This window comes from Pecten maximus, chromosome 13 (genome assembly GCF_902652985.1).
Source record: "Pecten maximus chromosome 13, xPecMax1.1, whole genome shotgun sequence".
NCBI lineage: Eukaryota > Metazoa > Mollusca > Bivalvia > Pectinida > Pectinidae > Pecten > Pecten maximus.
The window spans coordinates 26,041,975-26,062,423 of NC_047027.1; the positions used below are offsets into that span (position 1 = coordinate 26,041,975).

General features: G+C 34.3%; 1 protein-coding gene across 1 annotated transcript in view; it reads left to right on the forward strand.

The window, feature by feature from the left end:
* Positions 1-20,037, forward strand: part of LOC117340291 (sodium-dependent proline transporter-like) — a 31,754-nt gene extending 11,717 nt beyond the window's left edge. The window contains exons 2-15 of the mRNA XM_033902058.1: positions 1,391-1,520; positions 4,835-4,966; positions 5,323-5,544; positions 6,625-6,784; positions 7,194-7,332; positions 9,065-9,199; positions 9,544-9,647; positions 10,348-10,472; positions 12,085-12,197; positions 13,343-13,474; positions 14,740-14,839; positions 15,778-15,887; positions 16,407-16,562; positions 17,362-20,037. Coding sequence (XP_033757949.1) covers positions 1,391-1,520; positions 4,835-4,966; positions 5,323-5,544; positions 6,625-6,784; positions 7,194-7,332; positions 9,065-9,199; positions 9,544-9,647; positions 10,348-10,472; positions 12,085-12,197; positions 13,343-13,474; positions 14,740-14,839; positions 15,778-15,887; positions 16,407-16,562; positions 17,362-17,556 — 1,953 coding nt within the window. The 3' untranslated portion in view covers positions 17,557-20,037. The remainder of the gene's footprint in view (positions 1-1,390; positions 1,521-4,834; positions 4,967-5,322; positions 5,545-6,624; positions 6,785-7,193; positions 7,333-9,064; positions 9,200-9,543; positions 9,648-10,347; positions 10,473-12,084; positions 12,198-13,342; positions 13,475-14,739; positions 14,840-15,777; positions 15,888-16,406; positions 16,563-17,361) is intronic.
* Positions 20,038-20,449: the final 412 nt, after the last annotated feature.

Here is a 20,449-nt window from a genome sequence, read left to right on the forward strand (position 1 = left end):
TGACTGGTAAGGGAATGACATATTTGACTACATGAATTTCTTAGTTGACTGGTAAGGGAGTCACATATTCGACTAGGTGAGTCTCTGATACTTACCAATGTCTATATACAGGACAATACCCTTGCTGTTAGGACAGGCCTTTGACGTTTATATGAATTCGTTCTTGCGTAAATGTAATATTACCCTTTGTACGTGAAAGGGTATATCAAATACTATAGGTCCATCAGAACACAACCTTACCAAGATAATATTCTCATCTCTCTGTAGCATTAAATAAGTAGAATTAGGAATCACCCCTAGCGAGGCTATCTGCCCAACATATACCTTTAGTGTAAAGTGCGAGATACAAATGTATATCTACACACCAGTGAAATATGTATGTCGTATGTGACTAGTACGTTATATATCATACATCTACAAACACGATGACATTCTTATTACATTGACCTGTATCTACAAAAATTCACGGGTTTAAAAACCTACATAGTGTTCTTTTAAAATAAGTAAAATTCAAATATTCACTTGCTGTGGGCTGATTTGAAGATTTGAACATAAAGCATGCATTTACTTCGGTTCAAAACGTAGAAATAGTATTTGATTCACTGATTTCAATATCCATATTAAATGTACATGGAAACATAAAATCAAGTATTCTAAAAGGATTACATGCTTCATTAATGGAGGGAAAGTATCATGGAAACTGGACACACGCTTAACATGTTCGTGGGTACTTGTTTTCAATCCTTATACGATTCCTGCCTATAAAGGTGCTTTGATGTAAACATCGAGGTTTATTTACCAAACTTGTTACATAAGCATGTTTGAGGTAAACAAATATTAACTGACTTTATTATAAGTTTGACATTACAAAAAAAAAGATAATATTACTTTTGTCTTTGCTAGTCTCTTAAAGCCGTCACTAATACCTTTCCATACCTGAAGTACAAAATATAAAGATATCGTGAAATCGTTTTAGATTCTTCATACATCTTTGACCATTATCATAGACCTAATCGGCGACAATATAAAATCCACCAAGCGTAAAGACTTAATAGTATTCTCATATTCCAAGTGAAATCTACGATTATGCGTAAATGACTACACTCAAAATTTCAAAACATGTTGATTCAGTCGACAAAAACATCAACAACAGGACGTGTTTGTCGTAAATAAATAGAATGAGTCATCCACGGACATGACTTCACGGGTGAGTGACTCAATAACACGGAGTAAACATTTACTTAATGTAGTTTTTACGGCACTGATAAATGTTTTTGTCGAACACCATCATCATGTCACCGCTGACCTTTATAACAGAATTATGTTCTGCTGACACGGATTTTGATTTTATTGTAAAGTAAAACAATATATTACCTTTCTTTAATTTAAGGACGACGATGCGACTCCAGAGCGCGGGAACTGGACAGGGAAGCTGGACTTCATATTATCCTGTATTGGATACGCCGTGGGTTTAGGAAACGTATGGAGATTTCCTTACCTATGTTACAGGAATGGAGGGGGTGAGTACACATAATGTAATCATTCACTTAACGGAGGGTGAGTACACATAATGTAATCATAGACTTAACGGAGGGGGTATCTACATATAATTTAATCATAGACTTAACGGAGGGGGTATGTACACATAATGCAATCACAGGCTTAACGGAGCATTAATGCTAATAATGTAATAACACAATAAACGGAGGGGGTATGTACACATAACGTAATCATAGACTTAACGGAGGGGGTATGTACACATAACGTAAGCATAGACTTAAGGGAGGGGGTATGTACTAATAATGTAATAATGCATTAAACGGAGGGGGTATGTACACATAATGTAAGCATAGACTTAACGGAGGGGTTATGTACACATAATGCAATCATAGGTTTAACGGAGTTTGTAAGTACTAATAATGTAATAATTCATTAAACGGAGGGGGTATGTACACATAACGTAATCATATACTTAACGGAGGGGGTATGTACACATAATGTAATGATAGACTTAACGGAGGGGGTATGTACACATAATGTAATGATAGACTTAACGGAGGGGGTATGTACACATAACGTAAGCATAGACTTAACGGAGGGGGTATGTACACATAATGTAATGATAGACTTAACGGAGGGGGTATGTACAAATAACGTAAGCATAGACTTAACGGAGGGGGTATGTACACATAACGTAATCATATACTTAACGGAGGAGGTATGTACACATACTGTAATGATAGACTTAACGGAGGGGGTATGTACACATAACGTAAGCATAGACTTAGCGGAGGGGGTATGTACACATAATGCAATCACAGGCTTAACGGAGTGTTAATGCTAATAATGTAATAACACATTAAACGGAGGGGGTATGTACACATAACGTAATCATAGACTTAACGGAGGGGGTATGTACACATAACGTAAGCATAGACTTAAGGGAGGGGGTATGTACTAATAATGTAATAATGCATTAAACGGAGGGGGTATGTACACATAATGTAATCATAGACTTAACGGAGGGGTTATGTACACATAATGCAATCATATACTTAACGGAGGGGGTATGTACACATAATGTAATGATAGACTTAACGGAGGGGGTATGTACACATAACGTAAGCATAGACTTAACGGAGGGGGTATGTACACATAATGTAATGATAGACTTAACGGAGGGGGTATGTACACATAACGTAATCATAGACTTAACGGAGGGGGTATGTACACATAACGTAATCTTAGACTTGACGGAGGGGGTATTTACACATAGCGTAATCATACACTTATCGGAGGGGGTATGTACTAATAATGTAATAATACATTAAACGGATAGGGTATATAAACATAATGTAATGGTATACTAGTACTTAGAGATGGGGGTAAGAAGACGCAATGTAATCACGCTCACCACAGAGGTGAAAAACACTATGCTTTGGTGTCAATGAACAGCGAAGGCATTGTATCGTAATAATATTCCCTAGTAACATTCAAAACTGAAGGAAGGGAGGCAACACAAACATCGTAATCCCACTCACAAATGAACGAAGGGAGGCAAAACAAACAACGTAATCACACTCACAAATGAACGAAGGGAGGGAACACAAACACAGTAATCACACTCACAACTGAACGAAGGGAGGGAACACAAACATCGTAATCACACTCACAAATGAACGAAGGGAGGCAAAACAAACAACGTAATCACACTCACAAATGAACGAAGGGAGGGAACAAACAACGCAATCACACTCACAACTGAACGAAGGGAGGCAACACAAATACCGTAAGCACACTCACAATTGAACGAAGGGAGGGAACACAAACATCGTAATCACACTCACAACTGAACGGAGGGAGGGAACACAAACATCGTAATCACACTCCAACTGAACAGAGAGAGGGAACACAAACATCGTAATAACACTCACAGCTGAACCGGGTGATTAAACAGGGACACTTACTTGTTTTGACGTTAATAGAGGCAATGACTACACATATAAATCTTAGTCGTAACAGGATGGGAGCTGAGTTTACATAAGTGATATAAATTAGTGCTAGATAGACAGTTTGAAACTTTTAATTCAAAATAAATCTACAATCAATTAATAGAAGCCGTTTTCAATTTCTTTGAATAAACATGTCCATACAAATCCTATTCTAATCCTGAAATCAGACACGTCATCAAAGAGACAGAGTAACTTCATATGTATGTTATGCATCGTGGGAATATTTTAACATTGATTGTAGAACAAAATTAACCTGACAAGAATAAATGTTTGTAAATAACTTATCAAACGGTAACACGATTTCTTTATTACGCTATTGCCGAATAGAGTCGTGCTTTGATTTATTTAAGGATTGAATAAAGTTATGTTGAGGTGTATGGGGGTATAAACCTCAATAGGTCTTGAGACAAATTCAATGAACTGCGAAGCAGTTCATAATAAATTTGTCTCAAGACCTATTGAGGTTTATACCCCCATACACATCAACATCACTTTATTCAATCCTTATATTTATATTATTTGATAGTTTGTATAATATTTTGTCCTTGACAAATAGGGACTTGTGCAAGTCTACCACGGAACTTGCCGAAATGTACGTCATCACTCTTCGTCTACATATGATTATTACTTTCAGGATTTCTTTCAAGAACAAACTTGATAACGAATTAAAACAAATATGACTTTTTATGTAATTTATTTCATATAGATATGATAATGTTTGAAAAGGAATTAAAAAATATAGTCCAAGCTCGACAAATGTATTCCTACGCCGGTCTGAATTAAGTGGAAATATAAATATAATAGCATGACTGCCGCGCGATGATGATGAGTACAATTGCTTTATCGATAACTTTGATGTACGATTTAATAAGCAAAACAATTTAATTTAAGAAAATACTAAATTAATGTATATCTACCCAGCTTCTACCTATTGGTAAACACCTACCACTTATTATACTGTTATCGAATTGATATCCCTCCTATCAAATGAGCATGATTAACAGATACGAGAAGTGCATAAATCCTCATTTTGGATTATATGTGCTGATTAAAAGATCTTAATGCCGTAGTATAAACCGGAAAACATTTAATGCTTTTTGAAAAACTAAAATGTAATTATTAGAAAAAGTTTGATGATGACAATAATTTATTTCCAACAGAATATATTAAAAATAAAATGAGATTGTGTCAAACCTTATGAAGTTCCGAATAAATTTATGTGAATATAATGGCGCGAAAACTGTCCTGATTGTCCCATTAATATGGCGCCACCTAGCGTATAAACTACATACTGATATTAATGTATGTCCTTCTCTCCACAGGAGCGTTCCTGGTGCCGTACGCCATAATGTTGTTCGTGGCTGGACTACCCCTATTCTTTATGGAACTAGGACTCGGACAATTCTGCTCCCAGGGACCGGTTACCGCATGGGCGATCAGTCCTTTCTTCATGGGTACATCAATTATGCTATATAATTAGCAAGTTTAATTAATTATGTTAATTTATTTATATATATATATTGCGTATGGTACACGTACGAACTACAATGTATTATAATGTATAACCTAATGATATTGAAAAGACGTCACAGACAACCATATTGTTTCTTTCTGTTTATATCAAGACATCATGATAAACGATAGTTATATATGTTGCGGACAGACTATTACTTTTATACATGTGATCTTAATAATTCCTGCAAAAAAAATCTTATTTATGCGATGAAAAGGACACGATCTTGTCAATAAAGTATGTGTACATGAAATAAAACTGTCATAATTTCAATGTGTGACTGATCTTCATTTACAGGTATCGGCTGGGCCATGATAATGATCAGCGCTATGGTGTGTACATACTATAACGTCATCATTACCTACGCTGTTTACTACATGTTTGTATCATTCGTCAACCTTGACGACGAGTTACCATGGCAAAAATGTGGTAAATCCTGGAACACTGAAAAATGCCGAGACGAGCCCTACCCGAGCATGGACAACATGAACGAGACCAGCAAGGTTGACGCCATGTTAGGTAAGATTGACTTACCTCCCGCTTGTCATAACTGTCATCTTCTTACCAAAAACAATTAAGACTATCGACATAATAATGAAACCGTTTTAAAATCAAGTTATATATGGTATATCCAATAAATAATTAAAGGTTTTGTTATTTAAATATCAATATCATCGTCAATATACCTACAGCAAATAAACATCAGGGGGCAGATGGAACAGCCAAAACAATGTCCATCAATTGATGTTTTTCTTGGGGAGGGAAATTCATCAGCTGCTGGTGATCTAAATCAGCGCAGATATTTGACTTTTAAATGAAAACACAGTTTCGACAATAAGCATTAGCTATTGTTTTACATTACTAGGCCTAAATAAAGTGTGAAAAGTTTAAAGTGTTACGTTCACATCACTGAGTAACAGGAACTATTTTCATCAGCGCATTGATTTCACTAAAGGAAGTCAGCTTTCTGAAATGATGGCAGCTATGTCTATAGCCAGGCCTGAATAAACAGTAAAGCATCCCTACTTCCGCACTAGTTATATCGCACCTATATCATAAAGGTAGCACAAAAAATAACAAATGTTATATAAGAGATATACAATGAATGAAGCTCACTTTGAAAAATTCCAAAATCCTTTCCCTTTAGAGCATTCATTTTACATAATTTTCATGTTATATGCGTACGTAGTAGCGATATAAGAAAAGCTTTATTTCTTAAAAGAATATAGTGTATTTACTAACTAGTTACTAGCTGAAAGATTCTACGGGTTGCCTAGCAAAATGTTTTTTGCTCTGTGTTCCATAGCAAGGAACAACTTACTCCTCTCCTTTTTTTTTTTTTTATATATGTAATACATACCTTAAATGTTTTGTTTGCTTAATATACAGATACCAATGACACAGAATCATGGCAAAATATATGCTATATATAGGCTATGTAAGATTGGTGACGTGAGCAAAAATGTGTTTGTAAAACTTTTATTTCATGACTTTTTTCTGGATTTCGACACTTGGTGACCCATGGAATGACAGAAGATGAATACTTCAAGAAAATACATAATCTATTATTGAGTTCATATAAGTACTTTTTCTGTATAGGTCTTAAAGATCAGACGTGCGTGACTGGATTGCTTGCAAACATCAGTGCGATCGCTAATCAGACATACAACGTCATCGCAGACCTCAACTCGACTCTTCTCACTAAACACACCGAGAGCTGTGACATCAAATTCACTACGCCTAGTGCTGAGTTCTGGAAGTAAGAATGTTGTGTCACACATATTCAAACCGCATCCATGCATTTAGAGTGATATGTTAAAATTTCTAATAGTAAAAAAACGATTTGCGTTTGAATAAGGTGTCTCGAAAGTTTACGTTCTTCTGCTGAAGGTAAGAGATCGCGGCCTTGAATTAAGACGTTCTCGATTTTTATGTTTCCCAGCGGTATTTGGGTATTTTTTCTTGCGCATATTGCGAGTAGGTGTATTTTTATATAATTTGAGAAAATAAAAACTGATACGAAATAATGATCTAGAATTTTACTATCACAAACATATTTTAAAAAACTAACTTTCCTTTTGTTTTGTGAATGTAAACTATATTTTGACAATAACGTAGATCAGAAATCAAACTTATATAAAATACTAAATGAATTTTGTGCATTGCAGTCGTTATGTACTGAGGTCAAACGAAGCCGACGGCCTAGAAGATGTTGGCGGTATTAGCCTGAAGCTCATCCTCTGTCTCCTCCTCTGCTGGGTCTTCATTTTCTTCTGTCTCATGAATGGTGTAAAGTCTTCAGGAAAGGTGAGTTGACAAAGCCATCAATGAAGATTGCTACTGTTTTGTACTCAGACAGAATATGAACAAGAAATAATTTCTTCTTTAAATCATATACAATCCACATCGTTGGATACCCACGGTTGATTGCAAAACGCCACGCTACAATAAGTGTAGCGTGGCGTTGTGCAGTCAACCGTGGGAATCCGAAGATGATACCGTTACATTGTTTGAATAAGTCGGTATGTAATTGTTGGATCCTAGGAACACACCAAAAAAAGAAATTTTGTAAAATTTTACTTTTTAATAAAACTATTCATATTTTTTTGAAATGGTGGTTCCACTTACGTGTTTGACGTGACAGTATTATTCGTATTAATTGTTTGACGTGACAGTATTATTCGTATTAATTGTTTGACGTGACAGTATTATTCGTATTAATTGTTTGACGTGACAGTATTATTCGTATTAATTGTTTGACGTGACAGTATTATTCGTATTAATTGTTTGACGTGACAGTATTATTCGTATTAATTGTTTGACGTGACAGTATTATTCGTATTAATTGTTTGACGTGACAGTATTATTCGTATTAATTGTTTGACGTGACAGTATTATTCGTATTAATTGTTTGACGTGACAGTATTATTCGTATTAATTGTTTGACGTGACAGTATTATTCGTATTAATTGTTTGACGTGACAGTATTATTCGTATTAATTGTTTGACGTGACAGTATTATTCGTATTAATTGTTTGACGTGACAGTATTATTCGTATTAATTGTTTGACGTGACAGTATTATTCGTATTAATTGTTTGACGTGACAGTATTATTCGTATTACGTGTTTGACGTGACAGTATTATTCGTATTACGTGTTTGACGTGACAGTATTATTCGTATTAATTGTTTGACGTGACAGTATTATTCGTATTAATTGTTTGACGTGACAGTATTATTCGTATTAATTGTTTGACGTGACAGTATTATTCGTATTAATTGTTTGACGTGACAGTATTATTCGTATTAATTGTTTGACGTGACAGTATTATTCGTATTAATTGTTTGACGTGATAGTATTATTCGTATTAATTGTTTGACGTGACAGTATTATTCGTATTAATTGTTTGACGTGACAGTATTATTCGCATTAATTGTTTGACGTGACAGTATTATTCGTATTAATTGTTTGACGTGACAGTATTATTCGTATTAATTGTTTGACGTGACAGTATTATTCGTATTACGTGTTTGACGTGACAGTATTATTCGTATTAATTGTTTGACGTGACAGTATTATTCGTATTAATTGTTTGACGTGACAGTATTATTCGTATTAATTGTTTGACGTGACAGTATTATTCGTATTAATTGTTTGACGTGACAGTATTATTCGTATTAATTGTTTGACGTGACAGTATTATTCGTATTAATTGTTTGACGTGACAGTATTATTCGTATTAATTGTTTTACGTGACAGTATTATTCGTATTAATTGTTTGACTGGACAGTATTATTCGTATTACGTGTTTGTATAACGTTGTGATAATATGTGTTTACTATACGTTTCAGTGCTGTATGAATGAGGTGTCCGTTTTCAACGTATTAGGTTTCAATATATTGAGTATTACGTATCAGTATTTTGTTTATTACGATTTAATTCTGTGTGCTTGACGTATCAGTATTGTGTGTATTACGTATCAATTATGTGTGTTTGACGTAACAGTTTCATGTGTAATACATTTTTCCTCTTCCACAGGTTGTGTACTTCACTGCCACTTTTCCATACATCATTCTCGTCATCCTTTTGATCCGAGGTGTTACGCTACCAGGATATTGGAGAGGTATCGAGTTCTATATCATCCCAAAATGGCATCTTCTCAAAAACGCCAAGGTACGAAAATTCCCCAAATCTTGATTACAATATTTGGGGCCAAACTTAGGGTTAGAGTTGTTTGTCCAACCTGTACACTGGATTTATAATCAACACTATAATTTTAGAGGGAGTAAGATTTATAGAGGTAATGTGCTTTTTCAAGACACGGCCGTTTTGACCATTTATAACACTGTATAGTTATAGTTTAATCATATTCAGGTGGGTATTAATATATTCTTACTCTATGTCTTTAGGTGTATTTTAGTATAATTAATATGTGTACCAGAGTTTATTTTACTATCCTTACTTATGTACCGATATGTATTTTACAATACTCGCTACAACATGTTTTTGTATTACAGGTGTGGGGAGACGCAGCTACCCAGATCTTCTACTCGCTAGGGCCAGCCTGGGGTGGTCTACTCACAATGGCCAGTTACAATAAGTTTAACAACAATTGTATGAGGTAATGTATTCTTAATGGCAGTAATCATTGTTATCTCTAAGATAATAGTATAATATCATATTATAATTTATAGTTATATTCCTTTACATGTTCTATCTTTTTGCATTTAAATGTCGACAAAATCAAATGGAAGCAAACGATAATTGAACCTTATGAAATGATCTTTTCAAAATTGTATCTAGAAACAGGACGCAAGAATGGAAATGTACATTTGAAATTTAAGCCATTTAATACATAATGTGAAAGCTGATATCTGATTAAAATCAGAATTCCGTTGCCATTACCAGGTTCCCGTTTTGAGAACGTATTATCATCTCGATTTGACCTGGGTTTAGGTGGTGTCAATCTTTGATGAAACAGAAAACCTACCTACTAAAGGTTATTTCGTTAGAACATGAATTCTTATTTAAAATCGATAAAAATTGGACAAAATGTAATAATATATTGTATCACTAGAAGAATATTTGAACAGATACACGAGGAATAAAATCCTGATGTTCTAAAAGGGAAATGTTTTTTTCCATTCACCAACGACACCCGCACTGTAAATCTAGTATTAAAATTACAATCATGACGTGTTCTCAAAATGAGAATCGGCGAAGCTGTTTTGATTGACATCAAGAAATCAGATAACTATTGTAGACTAAGTATGATTATAAATCACCTACATAATTAGTTACTAATTATAAGTGTTTTACAGGGACGCCTTCATTGTTTCCATTGTCAACTGTGGAACTAGCGTTTTCGCCGGATTCGCCATTTTCTCGTTGCTTGGTTACATGTCCTACGTCACCAATGTTCCCGTTGACAAGGTGGCCGATAGCGGTAAGTTTGAACAATTAACTGATCTGTTATTTAAATAGAAGAAGCAAACGAAGAAATAGGAATTATAAACAATATCTCGTTATATATCTTAAAAGAAATTGTAGACTTTATTTTTGTTGTAAAAGTTGCGAAACAAGTTATACGAACTTATATTAATCTCGCTTTTTGGCCATGATTGAATCGCGTGAAAGGTTAAACTTTGAGACGAAACCGGAGAATTCGAGTTGTAGGGGGAGGTAACCCCGTACCTTTCCTCGTCCGATCGGGGAATCGAACCCCGGCCGCCTAGGTGAAAGGCAAGTGTGTTACCACTATGCCACTTGACCGCCCGCTATATCTCTATATTCAACACAACTACAAGTAAAAATAAAAATGAAATATTTACGAATGCTTTTGGGACATCACATTGACATTCACAAGCATGGAAAAGGGTTTTGAATGTAGATTTATCGAATATCTTTTCACGATAATATTGCATACAAAGAATTGTTTTGGAATATACTTTATACATAAAATGTATATATGCATTAATCCATAACTCAACCAACAATAATGCACATCAATGCTACTAACTAATTTCGCGGGCGATTGATTATAGCGTATTCTACCACGTTTGCTATGCAACGCCAGTTTTGATTGGTTTAAAACCGTGTATTATTTGCCAGTAACCCACTCTCGTGTCAATAATACACGCTCGTGAGTCACGGCTGTTACAATGTTCCCCCTTCAAAATCGTGCATTTGTTAACAAACATGGCGGTGCCAAAACGTTTGCCAGATTGTTAATTTCGCTCAACCCAGAACAGACTAAACAATATGTTGTAAGATCAATTTCATTTCCACAGGCAATCTTTGGAGAGCATTTCTACATGAATTGCTGGCCGACATCCCCGAAAGTTCTCGTAACGTTGCGGTCAACTGGCTTGGGGTTGACGTCAGCTTTTGGATATTCATTAGCACGCGCGCCTTATCGTTTCTTGTGAATTGTAACAGCCATGTAGCGACACAATTCCCGGGGATTTTTTGCCGTTTTTCTATTAGGAAGAGATAGATCTCAGAACTAAACAGTACATGGTAGAATAGAAATAATCAACTTTGACTCGTGTATTGTTGCAGGATATACAACTCGGACTCGGATGTTTTGCAATTTTAATTAATAACTCAGGCCTGCGGCCTTCGTTATTAATTTAATTGCAAAATATCCTCGTCCTCGTTCTATATCCGTCAACAATACACTAATCATCGTTGATTATTTCTCAATTTTGCGGGCGATTCAAACTTGCAAAACTTAATCTCAGGGAAATAGTTTCAATCACTGGTACGGAAAATCTTTTTATGACTGTAAATCGCAAACTTATATAGCTGCCGCGGGAATAAGTAGGTTTACAGTGTGTATATAAAAGTCATTTCTACTGTAGTATTCCTTCCATATCTGTCGTAGTATTCCTTAGATTTTGTATATAAAAGTGAAGAATCGATATGTTGCGAACTGTTATCCTTACAAAGTTATAAAGTCATATAAAGGATTATTGTGAAACATCTTAAGCCGCTGTTTGAGTTTTACTATTCTATAATCGTACCCAATGCTGAAGCCATTTTGTTTCCTTATACAGGTCCCGGATTGGCGTTTGTAGCTTACCCTGAAGGTATTGCCAAGCTACCGAGTCCTCCCATCTGGGCATTCCTCTTCTTCTTTATGTTGTTCACCCTCGGGTGTGACTCACAGGTACGTAACGTATCGTATCACGTGATCGTCAGATGGGTACCACGTGTCACTGATGTACCTTTGTATGTATTAGTAGAGAACATGTAATATCATGTGACAGTCTTGTACATCTAAAAGTGTCACGTGATCGTCAGGTATTTACCACGTGACAATGGCGTACATTGGTATGTATTCGTTGAATAAAGGTACTACCACGTGACAATCTTGTACATCTGAATGTATCACGTGATCGTCAGGTATATACCACGTGACACTGGTGTACCTTTGTATGTATTAATTGAGTACAGGTATTACCATGTCACAGTCTTGTACAGCTGAATGTATCACCTGATCGTCAAGGGTGTGATTATCCAAGCTACAGTAACGTTCTCTTCTTTGTTTTATGCTTCGATTGTTTTTTTTTACAAATATTTCTTTCATGGGAAATTACAATTTTAACCAAATCTGTCTATAATCAATTAATATACAATGTATGGACGATCAGCATTTGGTAATCGGTCGATTGTTATCTTTCAATATCGTTTGTCATCAAAACAGAAAATGACTTATTGCGAAAATGAGTGAATATCTAACTTGTCCACGAGGTACGCTATCAACAACTTGATGAAGCGTACAGTTCCTATAGAGCATTCGACCACGATACTACTTAATCTATGTCAATAACCGCTGTTAATCCGAAATGGAAATGGAAATTATGGATTGTAAATATGTTAATCAATTGAAAACGTTAAACGTATTAAACAAAAATGTTTAGTTGTTTCTTTAAATTTTGTCAACAATACTAGTGTCTTAACGTAGATTCACTTGAACTATATTATCTTTGCAATCACGGCTGCCGAAGTTACCAACGTCACAACATCTCACTTCTATTATTTTCTTCGTACGGTATTTCAACGATTTGTTTGATGAAAATGTATGCATTGAACGGTGTTTTATTGTGTTTACGGTGATATGAACGCAATGGGATACATGCATATGCAATATATATCCCGTTATGGGATAGACATATTCAATATAAAGCGCGTTAGCGCTATATATTGAATATGTCTGTATCCCATTGCGTTCATACCACTGTAAACGCAATAAAACACCGTTCAATTTCTATATGATGGAAACAGTACTCATTGGTATTGATATGTTAACAGTTCGTTATGATGGAGACGGTACTCAGCGGCATTTCTGACGTCTTTCCTAAACAACTCCGGAAGAGGAAAGTGCTGTTCACATTTGTCGGTTGCATGATTGGCTTCTTACTTGGAATACCTCAGACTACCAAGGTAAGTGACTCAACGTGTCATCGAATGAGGAGTAGCATCTCTAAACGTAATACTTGTCAGTAGTAACACATCGTTATACCATCCCTCACTTCGCAATATACAGAGAAACTTTAATACATACATGTATTATAATGTCCATTTGTTTCCGCTTGATAGAAAAACTCCAATGCCATATTTTTTTCAATACACAGAAAACATTTATACATTTAAGCATTGAACTGCTTTCATTTGGAAGTTATGGGCTGATGACTGCCAACTGGACAAAGGAAAATTTAATGAAGCGCGCTAGCTAGCGCTTCATGTTGAATTTGCCTTTGTCCAGTTGGCATTCATCAGCCCATAACTTCCAAATGAAAGCAGTTCAATGCTTATATTTACATTTGACAACGAATTTGAAAGACTATATCCTGGAATTTTACCCTGATAATGAATAAACAAATTATTATCGTCAAAGATGGAACAGCCTTTTCAACAGCCATCTTTCGTTATCGCCGACGTTACAATTATGACGTCACTATAATAATGACGTCATAATAAAGATTTGGAAGTTTATTGACTCATAACTTCCAGGTGAGCTTGGTAAAGTTATATAGTGGGGCTGCAGTGTAAATGTAAATATATTATAATGTCCATCAGTAAAACTCCAATACCTTATTTGGTCAATACCCAGTAAAACCTTCATACGTATTATCATGTCCATCAGTAAAGCTCCAATGCCTTATTTGGTCAATATCCAGTAAATTATTGTGTTAATCAGGAAATTTCCAATACCTTATTTGGTCAATATCCAGTAAATTATTGTGTTAATCAGTAAAATTCCAATACCTTATTTGGTCAATATCCAGTAAATTATTGTGTTAATCAGGAAAATTCCAATACCTTATTTGGTCAATATTCTGTAAAACCTTTGTACACTGATTTCCCTTTGTCTTCCATTTCATACTGCGTAACACCAATTAAGTGCTCTTTGTTTTCTTCCACACAATTTCATTTCTTGGAACTGTTTTCTTGTCCGCCACTTACAGTAAAAGAAATCGCTATACCGCGTCTGTCACTTACAGTAAAATCCGGGTATAACCTTCGTTAACTGCCAACTTTACAGTAAAATCCCGGTATAAACTCCCTTAACTGCCAACTTTACAGTAAAATCCAGGTATAACCTTTCATAACTGCCAACTTTACAGTAAAATCTCGGTATGACGTCAATGTCACCATACCATGAACCTTTGTGCCATTCCTTAGAGCTATCTGTTGTTTATTTACAGGGCGGGATATACCTACTCACCCTAGTGGACTGGTACTCTGGCAGTTATAATCTGATGATCGTCAGCTTCTGTGAGATTGTCTGCATATGTTACGTTTACGGTAAGTTACATCATATTTAACTTCTTTTTAATTCATTAACTTAATTATTACTAATACACCTCATCGCTTTTTGATATGCAAGAACGTTATTGATACATACCGAAATACACACAAAATCGACAGATTTTACCCTACTTTTCAATATCTTAATTTTTTTTAAATGCATGAATAAATACCAATTTCCTCTGTATCAGTACGTACTAGTCTTACTCAAGTCCGACAATTTTATTTATTACATTCTAGTAGTATTTGTTGCAATGGTGTATATCGTACTGGTTTATCTACAGTGGTGCAGCACATTATTAATTAGTGTTACGTTTCCGGTTAAGGAGAGAGAAACACTATCATGTCCTTTTGGCGAAAATATAATGTAGTTTATATGCTAATGAATTCAAGGAAATTATCGAAACTATGAAGATAGAAGGTAAATGTCTGTACGTGAACCTCGAGTTGAGTGCTGATCGTTACCTAATATAGATTTCAGGGTTCTTGTATTAAAGATTAAATATACTTTTTTTTTTTAAAGGAAAAAAAGGAAAAATAACACTTTATAGGTTTTTTCTATTTTCAGCGTTAGAGTTGAGCAATTTTGCTTAAAATTGTCATTTTTTTTAATCCCTTTTTTCTGTTTATGAAATAAATCATCAATATTTCTTAAGTATAGCCATATAAGCTATCAACAACATCAGATGTATGTTGACAATGTGCCTTGGATTTTGAAGTGCTGTTGTGACATTTGATAACACGATAAGAAGCCTGTATATGGATGTTGTTTGTAAACATCCTCCTCCTTATTGATCAACAGGAGGTAAATATTGGTGTTTTAATTCATTACCGGCTTTTATTAAGGTGAAGTATTACATAACTCGATTATTAAATCAACAATACAGGTGTAATATATTTATTTATTTATTAAATGCTACAATGTATCTTTCTAGGTATCAACAACTTCCGCAGGGATGTTGAGATGATGTTGGGGAAGACGAGTCCTATCATCTGGGGTTACTTCTACATCACCTGGTTCTGTATCACACCCATCGCAATTGCAGTAAGTACATCTAATATATGTCACGTGATGTCACGTCCATCGCTACTGATGTAAGTACATCTAATATATGTCACGTGGTGTCACGTCCATCGCTACTGATGTAAGTACATTTGATATATGTCACGTGATGCCACGTCCATCGCTACTGATGTAAGTACATCTAATATATGTCACGTGGTGTCACGTCCATCGCTACTGATGTAAGTACATCTAATATATGTCACGTGGTGTCACGTCCATCGCTGTCGATGTAAGTAGCTGTCACGTGCTGTCACGTTCATTTCTATTTATGTATGTGCAGCTGATATGTACCACTATTGCCATAAGTACCTCCAAATGATATCACGTTGTCTTGTGACATATTTATTGTAATTTGTGAATCTTTTCCAAATATAAGCGCGAAGTGCTGTGTCAAAATACGTTTAAATAATGCCACGCCATGGTAATATGCGGATCTGAATATCAATCTGAACAATATCGCAACACCATTTTAGTTTAACGTGATATTATCTATTTCAGTTTATCGTACTCATGATGGCCATCAACTATATGCCTGCCTATCTTGGTGATTACACCTTCCCGTCATTCGCCGAAGCGCTCGGCTGGCTCATGGCGTTATCCCCTGTTCTGCTCATCCTCATCGGATTTGTAGTCCAGTCAATCAGAAAAGGCGGGGTAAGTCTCAACAACAGTCAAATATATCCGGAATAAATTTCCAGTAACACCGGTCACTCCGATATATAAAGAGGTAATTTCCGGTAGCAATAATCCATCCAATCAAACAGGAATTAATTTACGGTAACACCGGTCAACATAATCAGGACGTATATATTCAGTATCACCGATCAACATTCAGACGAGTTATAATGAGCTAAAGAACAGTAGTTTAAGTTTATATATATATTATATATACTAGGAAGAATCCATAACCAATAGTTTTTGTTTTTATGGCGGATATTGTTAATCATATGTCCAAAAACTATTGAATGAATTTAATTCGTGACATGTTCAGAATATACTCATGTACTCAATTTTCTTTTCAATTCAATACTGAAAATTATGAAATTTTGAAAATCATTTTTAAACAAAATATATCTTTAAAAAAGATAAACGACATAGTTTTAATGCTGTTGGTAATAATGTAAAACTGCTGGTGAAATAAATTAACGAACTAATGCGTTTCAGCACGGATAACAAAATCATATCAGTTTGAATTATTTTTGGTGAAAATAAAACTGCATTTGAATCAGGAATATAATTTTATTAATGTGACATTTGAAAAGATACATCCACTTATTCAGTTGCATTGAATCTTAACTTTGTTTCGTTTTTAACTACATGTATATATCTGCATTTTGCATTTACCGCTACATTGACCAATCACATACTTCATCTGGCGCCAATGTATCTTACCCTGTTTTTCTTTTCTTTTTTTTTCTAAATAGTGTTTATACTGTTTTTTTCTTTAATCCAGGTTCGTAATGCTCTGAAAAGCGAACCTCATTGGGGCCCTGCTGCAGACGAGGACCGCACTGGGATTTATTCCCCTCTCAATGGCAATTTCTCGTCAATCAATGGAGATTATCCTACTAAAGTCGGATACAATAGCGGGAAGGACAACCTCACTCTTGGTACCGAAAACATGGCTTACCATGGGGAGAAACTGTAACTGTAAACAACTTGGAACCATTAGCAACGGGAACAGTCATCACCATGGTAACAGAACCATCAAGTTGCAAATACGAAACTATGGATATATAATATAGTTTCAAATACGAAACTATGGATACGTCAGATAACTGGAAAATTCCTCGTGCAATATTGGAATTAATTCATTACTTCGAATGGAATCAATAATGAAGACGTATTTTTTGTATTGTATATAAAGGTATGGTTGCCAAGGAGATGAAGTTTATACCATACGAATTCGATCTAAAAGTGTGTAAATATTAATGTGTTAATCAGATAGTGGTCCTTAAAGTCATCAAATCTGGTTCACGGACTACTGTGTTTAAGTTTTATTTAAACATCTTCAAAGTGTTACCAGAATATAGACATTGATGTACCTATATAAACAGCTGGATGAACGCTCAGAACAGACAATTTTATCTATCATAGTGATCCATATAGTAGCGTTCTTCATTGTATTAAAGCTCAAGTGAAAATTCTCCCCGGTAAATATCTTCGACCTGGCAAGCGTTTGTTATGTCTCAAAGAGGGAAGCTAAAAACAAGAAAGGGACTTTTTACCAGGAGTGCCGATAAACACCAAAATTATATTCTTCAGTTTTTGGAGCCAGAATTTTATGACGTAACCACGAGAAATAACGCTGAAAATCCATATTTTAAGCTTTTTTATTTGTTTAATTTATATCGCCTTTGTGTAATGTACTTTGAATTCAAATCCAATACAGTGATTTTACATCGAAAATTAAAATCAAGGTAGTTTACTGATAACAATTGTCGCGTATTGAGATAATCCTCTTTGTTGTTTTGGTGACAGATACACATGTGTTCACTCCGTCATAAACTCTCAAAAGAATGCTATGAATACCTGGTATGTATATTAAAAACGTCAAAAAATATGTTACAAGAAAAATAAAACTATTGTTTCGATGATGTCAAACATATGATATACACAAATATTACGGATTAAGATATCATATTTCTTAAAATATCAAAAGGAGTTTACCCTCTGACGACAGAAAATTGATGTCAATTTGTAGTTCATAAAACCTCAATAACTGTGATATAGCAAATTAATAAATGAGAATCATCGTACAAACAAAAATTCTTTTTTTCTTTCCATTAAAAATGTGATTTATTATCAGTGTGACATTACTTTCAGGGCATACTTTATTGCACAATTTTGAGCAAATGGGTTGAGAAATAAATGTAAATGATCATTCTGAAGAAGAAGTACACAAAAAGCAGTTGTATAATCATTTATTATGAGAAAACCTACATCTGTCTGTTATTCTAAGTACTGATAAATATTAACAAGACGACAATGCTAAAATGAATTAAAATAGACACAGGAATTAAAATAAAAAGTATGATCTTTGACCTTTGTTTATCCATGTTATGCATGTATGTTAACGATATGTGTATTACACTGCTGTTTATAGAGAAAATATCTTATATATAAATATATTTTCATATTTTACATTTTTACCTTGATTGTTTCATCGTTTACACCTATTGTCTCCCATTACAATATGACAAATGATGGTTTATATTTATTATGTCGTTAGAACTAATATAGAATCAAAACAGGGGAATTTGAACGACCAGATGTTTTCTCTACAGCATAATTTTAGTGTGTACTGGTATGATATCACACGAAAACCAGTCATATAGTTGAAATCTGCAACTTGGATAAAAAGTCTACCACCACATAATATTGAATTGTTTGTTATAACTTTGTCTCTGTCAATGTCTATCATAACAGTTCCTCTCTATGTGTCAACGTTAACCCTTTACCAATATTTATCATATTGGACTTCAAAAGATAAATGAATAGTAGAGTCCAATAAAGTTTCTTAGGGTTGAAAGGTTGAAGATTACATACAAAATGTACAATATTCCTCAACATTGTCTGCTATACCTTTAGGGATACGTTTATAAATATGATTTATATATATGTTTCTATTTCTGCTGTATGATGAATACAAAAAGGATATTCTATTTCAACAAATGTTTAACAAAATTTTGAAAGCCAGTCGTTTTGAAAATAAGCAAGTATCATACTATTATCAAGCAGTTTCGTAAAATTCTAAAATCTAGCTGAACACGGAGATCGAATAAAAACAAAAGTTCGTGTTACAATGAAATTTGTTCCGTATTTGTTTTTATGTTTTATTTTAATTGTCAAAATATTGGTCACTGATATCAAAACTTCTTGGTTTTAAGTAAATATATATCTCGTTAAACAAATGGATCAGAAATCAGGGTTTTGTTTTGTTTTTAATTTGAACGAAGTCCTTTCCCATGCATTGTGATATTATTTCATTGATGATTGATGAAATGTACAGATATGTGAAATATAAATCTATTTTTATATTTTTATTATTTTTCCAGCAAACAGAATATTTTGTATCAATTAACGTACTAATTAAGTTCATTCTTATTAAATATGCTCACTTCTCTCACGTTGTCGTTTATTTTGTTACTTGATACATATACTTAGCATTTACCCATACGTGCATTGCATTGTATCATAAGAGACAGATAAATTAAACAATAAAAAACTGTATGAACTAATATAATAAAAACCCAAAACAGATATGGGACAAATGGACAAACAATGAAATGACTAGACCATGGGAGATACTGTTAACGTCCATATTTTAGCGTACTCAAAATTTAGCGGATAATAGAATTTAAACACGTTCTTGAAATGATTGATAAGAGCAATAATAGCACTTGCTATTGAAAACAACGTTTATAAGGTTCAATTAACACCACAATAATTTTACGGAAGATTTTCAATGCGAAAACTGCTAAAATATAATACCGCTAATATATTGACGTATACAGTATACCTGACATAGTACAATAATA